The sequence below is a fragment of the Trachemys scripta genome, chromosome 14 (assembly GCF_013100865.1).
Source record: "Trachemys scripta elegans isolate TJP31775 chromosome 14, CAS_Tse_1.0, whole genome shotgun sequence".
Taxonomy (NCBI): domain Eukaryota; kingdom Metazoa; phylum Chordata; order Testudines; family Emydidae; genus Trachemys; species Trachemys scripta.
In genome coordinates this window covers 4,517,741-4,533,077 of record NC_048311.1, presented here as the reverse complement: position 1 = coordinate 4,533,077, position 15,337 = coordinate 4,517,741, and the positions used below count along the sequence as shown (strand labels likewise).

The 15,337-nt window shown below is 45.9% G+C and overlaps 1 protein-coding gene across 6 annotated transcripts in view; it reads right to left on the bottom strand.

Annotated features, from left to right (window-relative positions):
• LOC117887154 (butyrophilin subfamily 1 member A1-like) overlaps positions 1-12,191 on the bottom strand; it is a 66,460-nt gene extending 54,269 nt beyond the window's left edge. For 2 of the 6 annotated variants that reach the window (XM_034789454.1, XM_034789459.1), the window contains exons 1-3: positions 12,052-12,191; positions 11,564-11,826; positions 9,431-9,535 (exon numbers count right to left, since the gene is read on the bottom strand). In XM_034789454.1, coding sequence (XP_034645345.1) covers positions 9,431-9,535; positions 11,564-11,603 — 145 coding nt within the window. In that variant the 5' untranslated portion in view covers positions 11,604-11,826; positions 12,052-12,191. Of the gene's footprint in view, positions 1-9,430; positions 9,539-11,563; positions 11,845-12,051 lie in introns of all 6 variants that reach the window. The other 4 variants (XM_034789455.1, XM_034789457.1, XM_034789456.1 and 1 more) reach the window with 4 other exon arrangements.
• Positions 12,192-15,337: the final 3,146 nt, after the last annotated feature.

Genomic DNA, 15,337 nt, shown 5'->3' with positions numbered 1-15,337 from the left:
CGAGTGGGAAAGAACTGTGTGAGAAGTTGTTGCGACCTTGTGTAGATAATGTGTAGAAAATATTGTATGTAGACTAGAGTCAAAACAAGTGAGAAAAATAAGATATCAAGATGGCCCATGTATAAACAAAATGCAGCTGTTGCTTATTATTGTCTGTAATGAAAGGTATAAAGGTTTGCTGTAATTGTTTACCTGTAGAGAGACCTGTTTAGTTCTCTCCCTCTACGCAATTGTTAGAGAAAATAAAGTATCTGACTTGCTGTACCAAAACAAAGAGTGAGAACTCTGTTATTCTCCGACAATTTGGGGGCTCGTCTGGGATGGCAACGCCCGCAGAGGCACCGGCAGCTGCTATGGATCGTTCCCCTTCGAACCCCATGGCGCCACAATAGAGGTAAGAGACCTTTTGAAATCTCTATTGGGGTGTTGAAGGAGGACTGTCCGTGGGGCTGTCTGTCCCTGTTGGGCTCATGCCATCCGAACTTATTGACTGTGCAGCAAGGTCAGATCCAGAGCGGTTCTGGGGAATTGTTTTGCTGCCCCTAATAAGGTAGTTGTATGTGGTTCTGGGGACCTGTTAGTTTGGCCACCCCCATATGCATATGAGAGATGCATAGGTATGCACCGGTGCTGAGGGGTTTTAACCGCCTCAAGAGAGGTTGTTACCGCCTCATAGTGTGTTGAGTCCGGACAGAGGGGTTGTTTACCGCCTCAAGAGGGGTTGTTACCGCCTCATAGTGTAGATGCATCGTGGTACATGGAAATAGAGGCCTTGGTGTGTGTGTGTGTGTACACCAGTGTGAATTGAGAATTACCAGAAGACGCCCAGAGTACTCTGCGAAGTCTTTTGGCTCGTGACCAGAACTACTCTAATGCAAGCCCGGTAACTAGAAGATCTCTTAGAAGATCCGACTCACGGTGGGCTAACTCGGCCTGGCATCGTCCGGCGAGGAGGCTACCTGGGTCTAGGAGTGTGTGAACCCATCTTCCCTCCCCTTTTCCTCTCTGTGTGAGCCACTGACAGTCTGATCATCTCACTGGATGCAACGAGAGTAAGCGGCGCCGTCTCTCTGAGACTAGCCAGCGCTCTTTGCTGAAGGGAGGTGTAGGAGGGTCATGGCCATCCTCGTTAGCCTCTCCTGTGTGAGTACCCTGTAGGAAGAGATCCTTAGTTTATGTGCCGCTAGAGCGGACAGGGCATCCTCCTCCCTGTGTGTGTGATTGGAAAATGGGTGGGGGACAGTCTAAGCATTCCCTCTCACGCCCTAAGGGTACCCCAGCTTATATCATGTACGTACATTACGGTCCGACAACCTGCAGGTATTTAGATAATTGGAATCTTTACACGCATGCAAATCCATCTAAACGATGCCCACTAGAAGGTACCTTCGATTTAGATAAACTTGCATATCTCAGAGAAACCCTGGCTTCGCCAAAAGCCTCTGATACGCAGTGGCAGCAATTTGTCTATTGGTGGGAGGAAGCAACAAAGAGACTCTATGAGTCTCGGGTGCGGAGTCTAAAAGACTCCCAGGAAAAATTAAAAACCCAAGTACACAATTTACAACTTAAATGTAAGGCATCCGGATGTCTTCCTGCTCGAGCAATTCCTTCTGTTCCTCTTTATCCCCAATTAGTTAGGGCTGACAGTGAAGAGGAAACTGCTGAGGACATTGTAGATTTTTTCAGTAACATTCAGCAGCAGCAGCCCGTGCCTCCTCCTCCCCCTCCGCCAGCTGCTAACGAACCTCACCCAGCAGTGTCAGCTTCACCACCGTGTGTATCAGCTGCACAAATTGTTCTTTCTTCTCCTATGAGAGAACCCTCCTCTTCACAACAAAGGGATGATTCTGATCCTCCCAGTAGCTCTCCCGACTCTGGTCCTTCTGAGGAGGGTACCCGTTATTTTACTAGAAGCCTAGCACAGACACTCCAGGCTCCTTTAAGAGAACTGCCTGGGACTGAAGGACAGTTGGTTACAGTGCATGTCCCGTGGTAACCAGGAGATCTGAGAAACTTGGTAAAGGAATTTCCTAACGTTAGGGAGGAGCCAGAAAAATTTAGAGAAGAGCTCCAGACAGTGGTTCAGTGTTATAATCCATCTTGGGCAGACATTAATCAACCCTTACGGATGATTATGCCAGCCGAAGTTCGACAACGGCTTACCAGACAGGCAGCTTGGCCAGGTGCCGACCCTGGAATTGAGCATGACTTAAGAGAGGCTAGGGACCGTCTCTTAAATTCTATTACAGAAGTCTGCCCTAAGAAAACAGATTGAACAAAGATTACCTACTGTAAACAGAATAAAGGAGAGTCCCCTGCTGATTATCTAGATAGACTCACTAAGGTTTTTGAACAACATTCGGGAATTGCTCAGCCAGCTGAAAATGCCAGAGAGGCAGTAGGGGCTGCTTTTGTTCAGGGACTCTTACCAAAGATTCAGCAGCAGTTAAGAACTATCTGTATTGGCTGGCAAACTAAACCCCTTTCTGAATTGGTGACAGTCGCCAATCATTGTACAGCTTGCATAGAGCAGAAGAAAGAGACTACTGAAACAAAACTTTTGGCCTTGCAGTTAGAAAATTATCAAAACAAGGGCCGTGGGGGAATGAAGGGAGGACGAGGACGAGGTCGTGGGCGAGGAAGAGGGAAAGGTCCCTCGTATCCTACCCAGACCGGGAACACTGCATGCCACTTTTGTGGTCAAGAGGGACACTGGAGAAATGCGTGCCCAACCCGATTATCTCAGAACTCTCCACCTCCTTTCCCAAATCCTGAAGCGTCTGCTTTTACCCCACAGAATACCTCTTACTAGGACAGCCTGAGGGAATGTAACTGCATCATGAATCCTTTAATTCCTATTAATCAAGAAGGCCCCTATTAAATTGTGAAATTGCAGGACAATCTGTTACTTGTCTTGTGGATACTGGAGCTAGTAGATCTGCTCTAAGATCCTCAGAGTTTCCCTCTGTTCCTTTGTCAACTTTGTCTTGAAATGCCAACGGCATTTACAATCAACCTGTTTCGCATCCTGTCACAAAACTCCTTGCAGTTTCACTAGTGCCCCTTGCTAACAAGCATGCATTTTTGCTCAGCCCCTCCTCTCCTGTGAATCTGCTGGGAAGGGATCTTTCGTGTAAATTAGGCTGTACTATCTATTGCACACCAGATGGCGTATTCTTACAAGTTCCTGATGAGAATACTAATCTAGTGTTGGCTACACTCCACATAGCGGAGCCAGCTAAATTACCAACAACTCTTAGCCCTGACCTTGTGCATTTGTTATCACAAGTTCCCCCCCATCTCTGGTCTCAGCATGCAAATGAAGTGGGACAGATTCGGACAGCTGAACCGGTTAAGATTTTTGTTGATCCTTCTAAAGCTTTGCCAAGGGTTCCACAATACCCTCTGCATCCTGAAGCAGAGGAAGGAATAGCCCCAGTAATGGAGTCTTTATTACAGCAGGGTATTATTGTTGCCACCACCAGTTCTTGTAATACTCCTATCTTTCCTGTAAAGAAGCCAGGAAAGAACACCTATCAGTTTGTTCAAGATCTCCGTGCGATTAATGCTGTTGTTTTGCTTTCTTTTCCTGTGGTTCCAAATCCAGCTACAATTCTTTCTTGTATTCCCCCTTCAGCCACCCACTTTACTGTTGTGGACCTTTGTTCAGCTTTCTTTTCTATCCCCATTCACCCTGAGAGTCAGTATCTGTTTGCCTTTACCTATAAAGGACGCCAGTACACCTGGACCCGGTTACCCCAAGGGTATACTGAGTCCCCATCCTTGTTTTCCCAAATCCTGAAAAAGGATCTGGATGATGTGGTTTTTCCAGGTAAATCAGTGCTTATACAGTATGTGGATGATCTTTTGCTGGCATCCCTTTCTTTTGAATCTTGTAAAGCTGATACTTTGATTCTTTTGACTGCTTTAGCTGCTAAGGGTCATAAGGCATCCCAGGAAAAACTACAGCTGTGTCAGCCCAGGGTTCATTACCTTGGTCATGATATTTCCCCTGGCACTCGTCGTTTATCAGATTCTCGTATTTCAGCTATTCTAAATATGCTTAGGCCTGGTACTATTTCTCAAATGCGTACTTTTCTTGGCATGACTGGGTACTGTAGCAGTGGATTTTAGGCTATGCAACAGTGATTAAACCCTTACAGGATCTGACTAAGTCAGGTACCCCTGAGCCTCTTCCTTGGTCTCCGGAGGCTGAACGAGCTTTTGTTGCTATCAAGCAAAGCCTGTCCAGTGCACCGGCCCTGGGACTTTCTGATTATGCTAAACCATTTACTCTTTTCTGTCACGAGCGTAATGGGTATGCTTTGGCTGTATTAACGCAAAAGCACGGAGATAAACACCGTCCCATTGCTTATTACAGTACTGCCCTAGATGCTGTGGCAGCTGGATTTCCCCCTTGCCTGCGTGCTGTGGCTGCAGCGGCCCTTGCTGTTCAAGTATCCGAATCTATTGTCTTAGGATCTCCTTTGATTGTTGCTGTCCCTCACGCTGTGGCTGCACTCTTGTTAAAATCTAAGACACAGCATCTATCCACTTCTCGTCTTACAAAATATGAGCTTGTCTTGTTGTCTTCATCTCATATTACTTTGGCTCGTTGCCCCGTTCTAAATCCTGCCTCCTTGTTGCCTGGGCCAGAGGACGGAGACCCACATGACTGTGTCTCTGTGACGTCTGTTCTCTCTCGTCCAAGAGATGATTTGTTAGATGTGCCTTTGCAAAATCCTAATCTTATTTACTTTGTGAATGGTTTGTGTTTGCGAGATTCTAAGGGCAAATTGGTTGCTGCTTATGCTGTGTGCTCTGCCTATGCTGTTATTGAAAGTGCTTTCCTTCCTTCTGTGTTTTCTTCTCAAGTGGCCGAACTTGTGGCTTTAACTCGAGCTTGTATTCTAGCTCAGGATCAAGCAGTTACAATTTATACAGACTCTCGTTATGCTTTTGGAGTGATACATGATTATGGTTTGCTCTGGAAATATAGAGGTTTTCTTACATCCACTGGTTCTCCTATTAAGAATAGTCTGTATGTATCTGCTCTTCTGGATGCCCTTTTATTGCCAAAGCTATCGCTGTTGTTAAATGTATAGCTCACCAGACCCCTCATGATGAAGTTACCCATGGAAATACTTTGGCAGACTCTGCAGGCAAAGCAGCGGCCCTTTCTGCACCTCAGGCTGAATATACTTGTGCTTTGATTGAGCAGCCTCCACTAGCCTCCCTTGAGGATCTGGCCAAGATCCAGGAGGCAGCACCAACAGCCGAGAAACGTTTTGGAGTGCTAATGGATGTATTCTACACACTGACCATCTTTGGTGTGCCCCAGATGGTCGCCTGGTTGCACCGAAGATGCTAATGCCCTATCTTGCTCGTGTATACCACGGAATGGCACACATAAGCAAAGGGGGGATGGTTGCTGCAATTAACCGAGATTGGTGTGCATTCGGTTTCCCAGTCATTGCACATCACTACTGTCAACAATGTGTGATTTGTCAGCAGCATAACATTGGTAAAGCTGTTAAAGTTAGGCAGGCAGCTCACCCACCACCTTGGGGACCTTTTGTAAATATTCAGATTGATTTTATTCAACTGTCTAAATGTTGTAGTTATGAATATGTATTGGTTTTAGTTGATGTATTTTCAAATTGTGTTGAAGCTTTTCCTCGCAGGAAAGCAGATGCCAGGACTGTTGTGAAACTTCTGCTTAAAGATTTTGTACCACGATTTGGCATCCCTGTGAGTATCAACAGTGACCGTGGAACTCATTTTACTGGACAGATTGTAAAAGAGTTATGTGCAGCTTTGCAGATCCAGCACAACCTTCACTGCCCCAACCACCCGCAATCTGCCGGGGCAGTGGAACGCCAGAATGGAATTCTGAAAAATAAACTGGCCAAGATTTGTGCTGAAACAAACTTAAAGTGGCCAGATGCCCTTCCTCTGGCACTAATGAGTATGAGGGCCACTCCCAATCGAAAGACTGGACTCAGCCCTCATGAGATTTTGACAGGGCGCCCGATGCGATTACCAACTGCGCCCCCACTGACCCTAGCTCAGATGGAGATTCATTTTAATGGATGACACAATGCTTAAGTATTGCCAGGCACTAATGAAATGTGTTAAGTCTTTTTATACACAGGTGAAAGAAGCACTACCCAAGGATCCTGTGCAACCCTGCCACTCGCTGGAACCAGGAGACTGGGTCTACATAAAGGTCCATCAGCGAAAGACTGCCCTGGCTCCATGCTGGAAGGGCCCTTTCCAAGTCCTGTTAACCACCAACGCTGCTGTGAAGTGCCAAGGACTACCTGCCTGGACCCATGCTTCTCACTGCAAAAAGACCCCTCCACCTGGAGAGGATTCTCCAGCTGATGATCAGCCTATTTCTCCTGCTAGCTCTGCTGTGCCTTCTGGACAGCAGGGAAGGAGGACAAGGTGAAGTGCTAGTAACCTCTCCCTTGTCCACTGACAGATCTACAATGCCTTTGAATTTTTCTAAAGGAATCACACCAGTACAGGGTGAAGTGCTAGTAACCTCTCCCCTGTACTATGTTGAATCACAACTGCTTTTGGAGAAGAAAAGAAGAAACACTCGCTCTGCTGAAACCACCAAAGTCCAGGGATTCCTGACAACAAGAGACATTAAGAACTGGCCCTGGTGGAAGAGACGGAGCATTGTTGATTGGCAAGGAGGGAATTGTGGGGATCGTGCTTGGGAATGCGGGGTCGAGGGGTGGTTTGGATTTCTTCCAGGGGCAGGGCTTTGTGCTTATGGACAGGTACATTCAGGATGCACTGCCCTCCCTAATTGGCTTTCAGATGATGAATATCAAAAACGCCTTGCCACCACGAAGATTACGCCCACTAGTCCCTTAACCCTTGCCACCACCACTGTAACTTACCCAGATACAAACAATACTGTATATTCCAACGAAACCCATTGGCCAAGGCCTTCACATCTTAGTGATTTACTGAAATTTTGTTCAGAGAAATTATTCTTTAAAGTTCAGGATAATGTATATGAGCGAACAATTGAATGGAAAACAAATGGATCAGTGGAGATAGAAATACATGATATCACTACCAGTGAACCCCAAGAATTAATAATTGCAATTGACGGGTTCTATAGTGAAGTAGATATGATAGCTGTTCCTGGAATTTGTACTGTATTAAATGAGAGAGGCCCTTATTGTTATTTGGTCACCCAATTAGTGAATAATCAAACAAATACCCAAAGAGTTTGTTCTGCCACTGGAAATTTTACCTGCATAGAAATTATGCCAGTGACTAATAATGTGACCTGTACCTTATTGCAATACACCCCCTCTTATGCCATTAATATTAATGCCTCCCGGAAGTACATAAAGGTGTTCAACCAACAGATGTGATATAGTACTACACCAAAGAGGGATGTATTAGGTTATCGATGGACTGTGATTAACACTACATTAGGGACTGTTAAATTTTCATTACCCGTATCCAGTTTCCAGATCACCTCTACATACCCAAATTGTTCAAGGGGGGCTGCCATTAGATTAGCACAACAGAGGGCTTGGGTTATTTCTTCTTGAAAGAAGAGAGACTTGACCGGATCTCTATGGGATGGGGCCAATAGTGCAGCAGCAGTTTGGAATATTTTTAAGAACCAAGAACATGATGAGAGATTGGGCCAACTAGAGAAGGCCATTGGCCTTGTTTCTGGAGCACAACTAACCCAGGTACAGGCTGGAGTTGGTGAGTTACATGTTATTTCCGCCCTTAGTTCTATGACCCAGAAGTTGCTGACAGAGATGGTATTGAATATCACTGAGGCTGGGAAGGCATTGCAGTGGGATCTAGCATGTTCAGAAATTCAGGATTTCCTGAATGACCAGCTAATGGCCATTCAGAATGATCTTGAGCATCAGGCTTGGCCCACTGCCCTTACAGACACATCAGGAGTACTATCTGATCTGTGGCCATGGAGACATACTTGGAGATTTTCTGGGTGGAAGTGCGGACGTTCTCAGTGCTCCTTCCAAGCATATGGACCGGTTAGGGGGGTGTGGGCTCCCACATACCGAATCCTGCCAGGTCCATGGGGAGGATGCATGTGGGATTGGGTAATTCACCGAGACATCTGGGAAATTAGACCACCCGGTATGCCCAATCGATTTTTAGTCAGTGCTCCTGGGATTACACCTGACATTTGGATGGGGTTAGGGAGTCAGTGGACATTTTGGCCGTTAGAACCCCCACAGCTTCAGTGTATCCATAAACTGAAGCCAGGAGAAGTTGTCACTGTTCATGACTACGTTTGCTGGGAGGATAGGGGGACAAGGAACTACCCTGACAGGACACTTACTTTTTCAAGCTAATGATAACTGTGTGTATGTTAATGCCACCACAATGCAAGACATACATTTTAATCTCACTACCACTGCAGGCAATCATATTATCTACTGGCCTGCAGATAGAGTTTTGCAAGTAGCCCTTAGGTTCCAGATACTCTTTAATTGGACTAGTTTAGTACCTGATAGATTTCAGAATTTGTTTTCACTGTTACCAGAGGTTCAGAAAATCTCTGAAGTACAAGGGCAAATTCACATGCTTCAAAATATATATGTCAAGTTGAAAAGTATGCCTTTCAGACAGCTTATAGAGTATCCACCTTATGTACTAAGTATGATGTATTGTGTTTTATGACTAAGATTGTACAACAACCCCATCATATTATCGCTATGGGAATGTTATTGCTTGTGTTGTTGTTAGCTAGTGTAGGAGTATGTTGTTGTTGTTGTAAAGGATGTAATAATAGTAATACCTTTCATGTCCATGCTCATCATGCATTGTCATTACATCCAATCAAAACCCCTAAGGTTGAAGCATCTGATGTAGAATCTGAATTCCAAGACTTAATGCAAATAGAGATTTGAGAAGGTTTTGTTGTACTAGTAGTACAAAAGGGGGGGGGGTTGTGGAAGCAGAGAAAGAACTGACAGGAAGGGAATGCAATGCATGACAGTTCGTTAGCAAGAGTCAGGCTAACTGTAACCCTAATAACGCGAGATTTGTAGAAGCGAGGATTGTGTGAGGCGAGTGGGAAAGAACTGTGTGAGAAGTTGTTGCGACCTTGTGTAGATAATGTGTAGAAAATATTGTATGTAGACTAGAGTCAAAACAAGTGAGAAAAATAAGATATCAAGATGGCCTATGTATAAACAAAATGCAGCTGTTGCTTATTATTGTCTGTAATGAAAGTATAAAGGTTTGCTGTAATTGTTTACCTGTAGAGAGACCTGTTTAGCTCTCTCCCTCTACGCAATTGTTAGAGAAAATAAAGTATCTGATTTGCTGTACCCAAACAAAGAGTGAGAACTCTGTTATTCTCTGACACCAGCAGCAAACCCAGTGAGGAAGCTGGAGCTCCTACCTGACACCAGCCTGTGAACCTGTAGAGTGAGGCAGAGAGTGATGTAGCTGGGCAGAGTGGAGCCACGGGAGAATGAGAGAATCTTCTCCATCATCATAGCTTGATCTGGGGAACAGGAGAAATAACAAACCAGATGGTGAGTGATTGTGGAGATATCCTATCTCCTAGAACTGGAAGGGACCTTGAAAGGTCATTGAGTCCAGCCCCCTGCCTTCACTAGCAGGACCAAGCACTGATTTTTGCCCCAGATCCCTAAGTGGCCCCCTCAAGGATTGAATTCACAACCCTGGGTTTTAGCAGGCCAATGCTCAAACCACTGAGCTATCCCTCCCCCCGTCAATGTGATGCATTGAAAGTGACACAGGGCAGTGGGGAGGTGGTAACAAGCCTCACTGTTGCCTGCCATATACCAGAATGGAAGGGATTTCCCCCACAGTCCTCGTCTGCTGTGGCTCTGAGCAGGGTTAGATGTTGCTGTGATTAAAACCCAGAACTGCCAGAAGCCAGTCCATACCACGGCTGAGACCTATGGAGCTCTCTGCTCTATTTAGATTGTGTAAGGACCTGAGGAGCAGTGTGGAAAATAGGCACTACAGGAAGTACTGCCTACGAGACCCAGAGTGACAGTACCCTGTGGGCCTCTGATTGGCCAAGTGCCCCTACTTAACCGCAGGGCTTGCCCCAGGAAGATGTCTGGGCAACCACCCAGACCTTTGCCTACTATGATGCTGGACTTTGCCTTGTCTCCCGATCTCTGACCCTGAATCCAGCCTCTTGATTCTAACCTGGTACTACCTCTAGTATCTGACTCTGACCCTGACTCTTGTTTACGGACCCTGGCCTTGTGATTCCTCTAACTCTGGCCCAATGACTCCCGTCCCAGGTGGGCAGACCTCAGCCCAGCTGTGACCACTAGGCAAGACTGCCTGTGCCCTGGTCCCTTAAACCTGGGCAGAGGGGATCTCTCACTATTGGTGTGTCCAGCTCCCAGCACAGTGGGGCCCCATCTTGGCTGGGGCATTTAGATGCTACCATGAGACATATTAGGGAAAACAAGCCAGTGCAGGCAAAGCCTTTGAATGGGGTATGAATGGCCACTGATCGCTGTGGGGGAAAGTGGCCCCACCTCCCAGTCACACTTGTCCTAGGTGAGGGGTCTCTGGGGATCTCCCTATGAGCAGATCAGTCTCTGACCTCAGTGATTTTTTGTGTCAGTGACCCACCCTCATTGCCTCCAGCACTGGTGTAAATGTCAAAGAAATTCTGAATATAGTCACCACATCTCTGTGCCCCCTGGGATCTGCACCATTTAAACCACTCTCAGGGTACGTCTACACCGCCACTGGGAGTGAGCTTCCCAGTGCTGGTAGACAGTCGTGCTAGCTCTCCTTGAGCTAGGATACTAAAAATAGCAAAGTAATGGGGTAGCCCAGGTGGCAGGTCAGGCTTCCTGCCTGAGATCAAACCTGCCTGGACTCCTGGGGTATGTATCCCCAGGTGGCTAGCTTGAGCCGCCACCTGTGCTACCCCGACTACACTGCTAGTTTTAGCAAACTAGCTCAAGCACAGCTAGGATATGTCTATATACCCACACTGGGAAGCTCAGTCCCAGCTGCAGTGTAGACGTACCCTTAGAGACAAAGAGCTTTAGATAAATGTTAGAATCACTCATGGCTCATGCTCCACCCAGCTGTGCAGCCCCTGCCAGGCTGTGCAGTGGTGTCAAGTCCTCCCAGGAACCAGGCTGTGCCTGTAACTTTCCCTAGACTGGGACGGTCACCATGTTACCCACAGAGAGGCCAGCATTGGCCACGAAGGGAGCCTGACCAGGGCTCCAGGGCACAGACTCACGACCTCCCCGTGTGATTCCCACTGACAGAGATCTGGGAGGAGGTGATGCACCCCCTGCCCTGGCAGAAACCTGTAGGATGGGTGGGTGTGGTAACAACACCTGCCCTCCCTTGGGGCAATGGCCCTGCAGACTTGGGTGGGGATGGGAGGGATTCACTGAACCTGGACCAAGGTTTTTCTCTTCTTGTCTTTCAACAGCACACTCTGGAACATCAGTTTAGTGACAATAACAAAGGGGAGAAGGAGGAAGAGAAACACAAATACACAAACACACACACACACCTGTGTCACAAAGGGAGCCCAGCTCTGTGCCAGCCAGCATCCCAGTCTGTGTTCAGATGCAGAGAAATCTCTGAATTTGCAGGGACATTCCCACAGCCAGGTTTACTTTCAGAGTCAGGAGGTGCTGGTTTCTCCCTGAGAATCCTCTCAGTGAGGCCCATTGGTGATAACAGCCCATCTGAAGGGACCTCAGCGCTGTGTGTCCGGAAATCTCAGCCCGAGCTGTGCAGCTGGGGAGCCAGAGCCCGGAGCTCTCCTCCCTGCTGAATCCCAGAAAGAATCTTTGAATCAGAAAGTCTAGAAGGTTAGTGAAAAATTAGTGCACACAAGGAAAACCCGAAACATTTTACTTCAAATGTTCTATGTTTCCTTTTATTGCTAACAACAAACACAGCCCCCCCAAGCCCGGCACCCCCCAAGCCTGGCACCCCAGGCAGTCGCCCAGATTACGTGCCCCTAAATCCGGCTCTGGTCCCCATGTCACTTACTGAGGCTGCAGCACCAGTTCCACACACAGGGTCATGAAGCGGGAGGGTTTGAGACCCAACTCTTCATTGTCATTTTTGTTACATTTGTAGCTGAATTGACTGGGCTGAGCTCCCTCCCGGCCTGGGCCTTCCACTCACTTCAAAACTGAAAGTACAAAAGTAGCAGGAAGTTAAGGTAACGGTCTGTGTCCCTGGCTGTTTGGGGCAGAGCAAATTCTTCTTAAAGAAACAGCCCCACCCACAGTTTGCCGGGTGTGCCAGTGTAGGGGTGTCAATGCCCCCCCCCCAAGTTGCTATTCCTGATCTCCAGGGATCGCTGTATTATCAGTAATTCAGATAAAACATGGTCAATATTTCTAGCCTCAGATACAAATGTTACATGTGTCATAGAAATTTCTGTCCGTTCCAGCTGAGGAATAAGGAGAGACGGACACAGCTAGCCAAGCAAGGAGCCCTGGGAGGGGCGATCTGTTTATTTCAATTGCAATTGGGTTCGAGCTCATAAGTCAGAACAAAGAAAACACTTACACCAAAGCATTATATGCAGTTGCTTATGATAATTTATCGCTCTATGATTGGCCAAAATTTGCCATCATTACCATACATAATTAGCAAGCTACATGTTTCTGCCCCTCTTATGACCCCTTATTGTTTATTTATTTCCCCCCTCCTCCTTGCTTGTTTTGCAAACTAAGCAATTAGCTATCTGCAGGACACAGGCACAGAAAGGTCAATTGTTTGCAGGTTTGGAGTTTGGCTACATTTCCTCTTGAAGGAACTTCCTGACTACCTATAGCTGACCCTGCATTTTGTTCTTCTTCTTTCTCCCATGTGTACATGACAAATTTGCCCCCTGGTAGTTAAGCAGAATAATTTTATATCACATGCATACAGGTTGGATAAACACAGTCAATAGGTCTTAAGTTTTGCAGTGATACCCGACATCAGCCATCTTGCATAAAGTATATATTAGCTATGTCATATCCATATCATAAGCATATTTTCATAAAGAATGTAGAGGATAATGTCACACCCCACATGTATGTTTGCTGATCTGCAAATAGTAAAGGAGCCTGCACCTTTGGGTGCAAACGCTCATAGCAATAGCGCAGAGCCATGCAAGCTCCATGATTCTGTGTGAGATGGCAGACAGTGAGGAGGGCCAGGCAGGTTTGTGGATTTAGAAAAAAAGGTGTAAACATTATGTATACGTTTATGTATGGGATACATATACAATTAGTGGATGGTTAACAATGCATTATAAGAAGTTGGATCCCATGACCACAATCACCCCTGTCTGACCTGTTTGGTACCCAGCATAAACTGCCAAACCAAAGCTTCGCAAAATACAGTGGGATATCTATTCATGGTGCACCTCACTCTGAATCTAGACAAGTGCTTCTGGTGAGTACCCTGACTGCTGAGACAAGGAGTCCAGGAGGCATGCACACAAGTGACATAGTAACCGTGGTGACTCTATGGTGACATAATTTGAGTTAATCCACACTTAAAGTGTAGATATGGCCTTAGGTCTATGAAATGTTTGGGAGAGGGAACAGGAACAGTATGAGGGTAGACTAAGATTCATTCAGGTGTTTAGGCTCAAGGTATTGGAACTGGCCTTACTGCATCCTGCAGGCTCAGGAACAAAGAGGCACATAAAAAAAAGAGATCATTTATTTATTAAAATGTCTTGACTCGAGGGTGTATAACTCATGATTTTAGAATTCTTGTGGTTGTAAAGGTATCTTGTGGTTGTAGATGTGTGTTCATTATATTTTGAAAGGCAAAACTATGAATGGGTTGAAAAAAGAATTAGATCAGTCCGTCAGGATAAGTACATTGGCTATTAGCCAAGATAATCAGGGATGCAGGCCCATGCTCTGCATGTCCCTAAACTGTCCTTTGACTGCCAGATGCTGGGAGTGGACAATGGGATGGTTCACCGAGTCATTGCCTGGTCCGATCATTCCCTTAGAAGCACCTGGCATTGGCCACTGTCACAAGACAGGATACTAGATTAGGCGGACTATTGATCTGACCCACGATGGCAGTTCTAATTTTCTGAAAAAATTACAATAGAGTTTTTTCCAGGGAGAAAGACATTATAGAAGATAGTATAGTGCCTTTATTGAATATTTCAGAATCAAGTTCTACACAATGGAATGCGGAAAAACACTAAGGGCTAGACTGAGAGGCAAAATAACAGTTGCAAAAATGCAATCCCCATTGGTGGATTGACTCAAAACAAAGTTTTAACACTCGGCCAGAAAATCAGTCAGCTCTAAAATGAGAAGAAAAAATTAAATTTAAAAATTCAGGGAATTCAGGGAATCCCAGCAGCAGATACGATAACTTGGGAAACTGCTCGGAGACTCTATGCAATCAGATACAGTGATAAGGGATTCTTTATTTCTGAGGGGATATGTGTAAAATGTTTCACTGAATTAAGTCTCAGGGATTATCTACACTGGCAAGTTAAAGTGTTCTCACTTGCTGGCTCAGGGATGTGAAAAATCACCCCCCTTCCCCCTGAGCGCAGCAAGTTTGAGCGTTTTAAAGTGCTAGCATGAACAGGTTCAGCTCCCAGTGCTTGGAGCTAATCCCCTTGTCATAACTATAAAGGGAATGGTAACAGCTGTCCTGTGTACAGTACTATAAAATCCCTCCTGGCCAGAGACTCCAAAATCCTTTTACCTGTAAAGGGTTAAGAAGCTCAGGTAACCTGGCTGGCATCTGACCCAAAGGACCAATAAGGGGACAAGATACTTTCAAATCTTGGGGGGGGAAGGTTGTTGTTTGTGTTCTTTGTTTGGGAGTGTGTTCATTCTCGGGACTGAGAGGGACCAGACATCAGTCCAGGTTCTCCACATCTTTCTAAACAAGTCTCTCCTATTTCAAACTTGTAAGTAAATAGCCAGGCAAGGCGTGTTAGTTTTCCTTTGTTTTCTCAACTTGTAAATGTACCTTTTACTAGAGTGTTTATCTTTGTTTGCTGTACTTTGAACCTAAGACTAGAGGGGAGTTCTCTGAGCTCTTTAAGTTTGATTACCCTGTAAGGTTAATTTCCATACTGATTTTACAGAGATGATTTTTACCTTTTTCTTTAATTAAAAGCCTTCTTTTTAAGAACCGGATTGATTTTTCCTTGTTTAAGATCCAAGGGGTTTGGATCTGTATTCACCAGGAGTTGGTGGGAGGAAGGAGGGGAATGGTTAATTTCTCCTTGTTTTAGATCCAAGGGGGTTGGATCTGTATTCACCAGGAGTTGGTGGGAGGAAAGAGG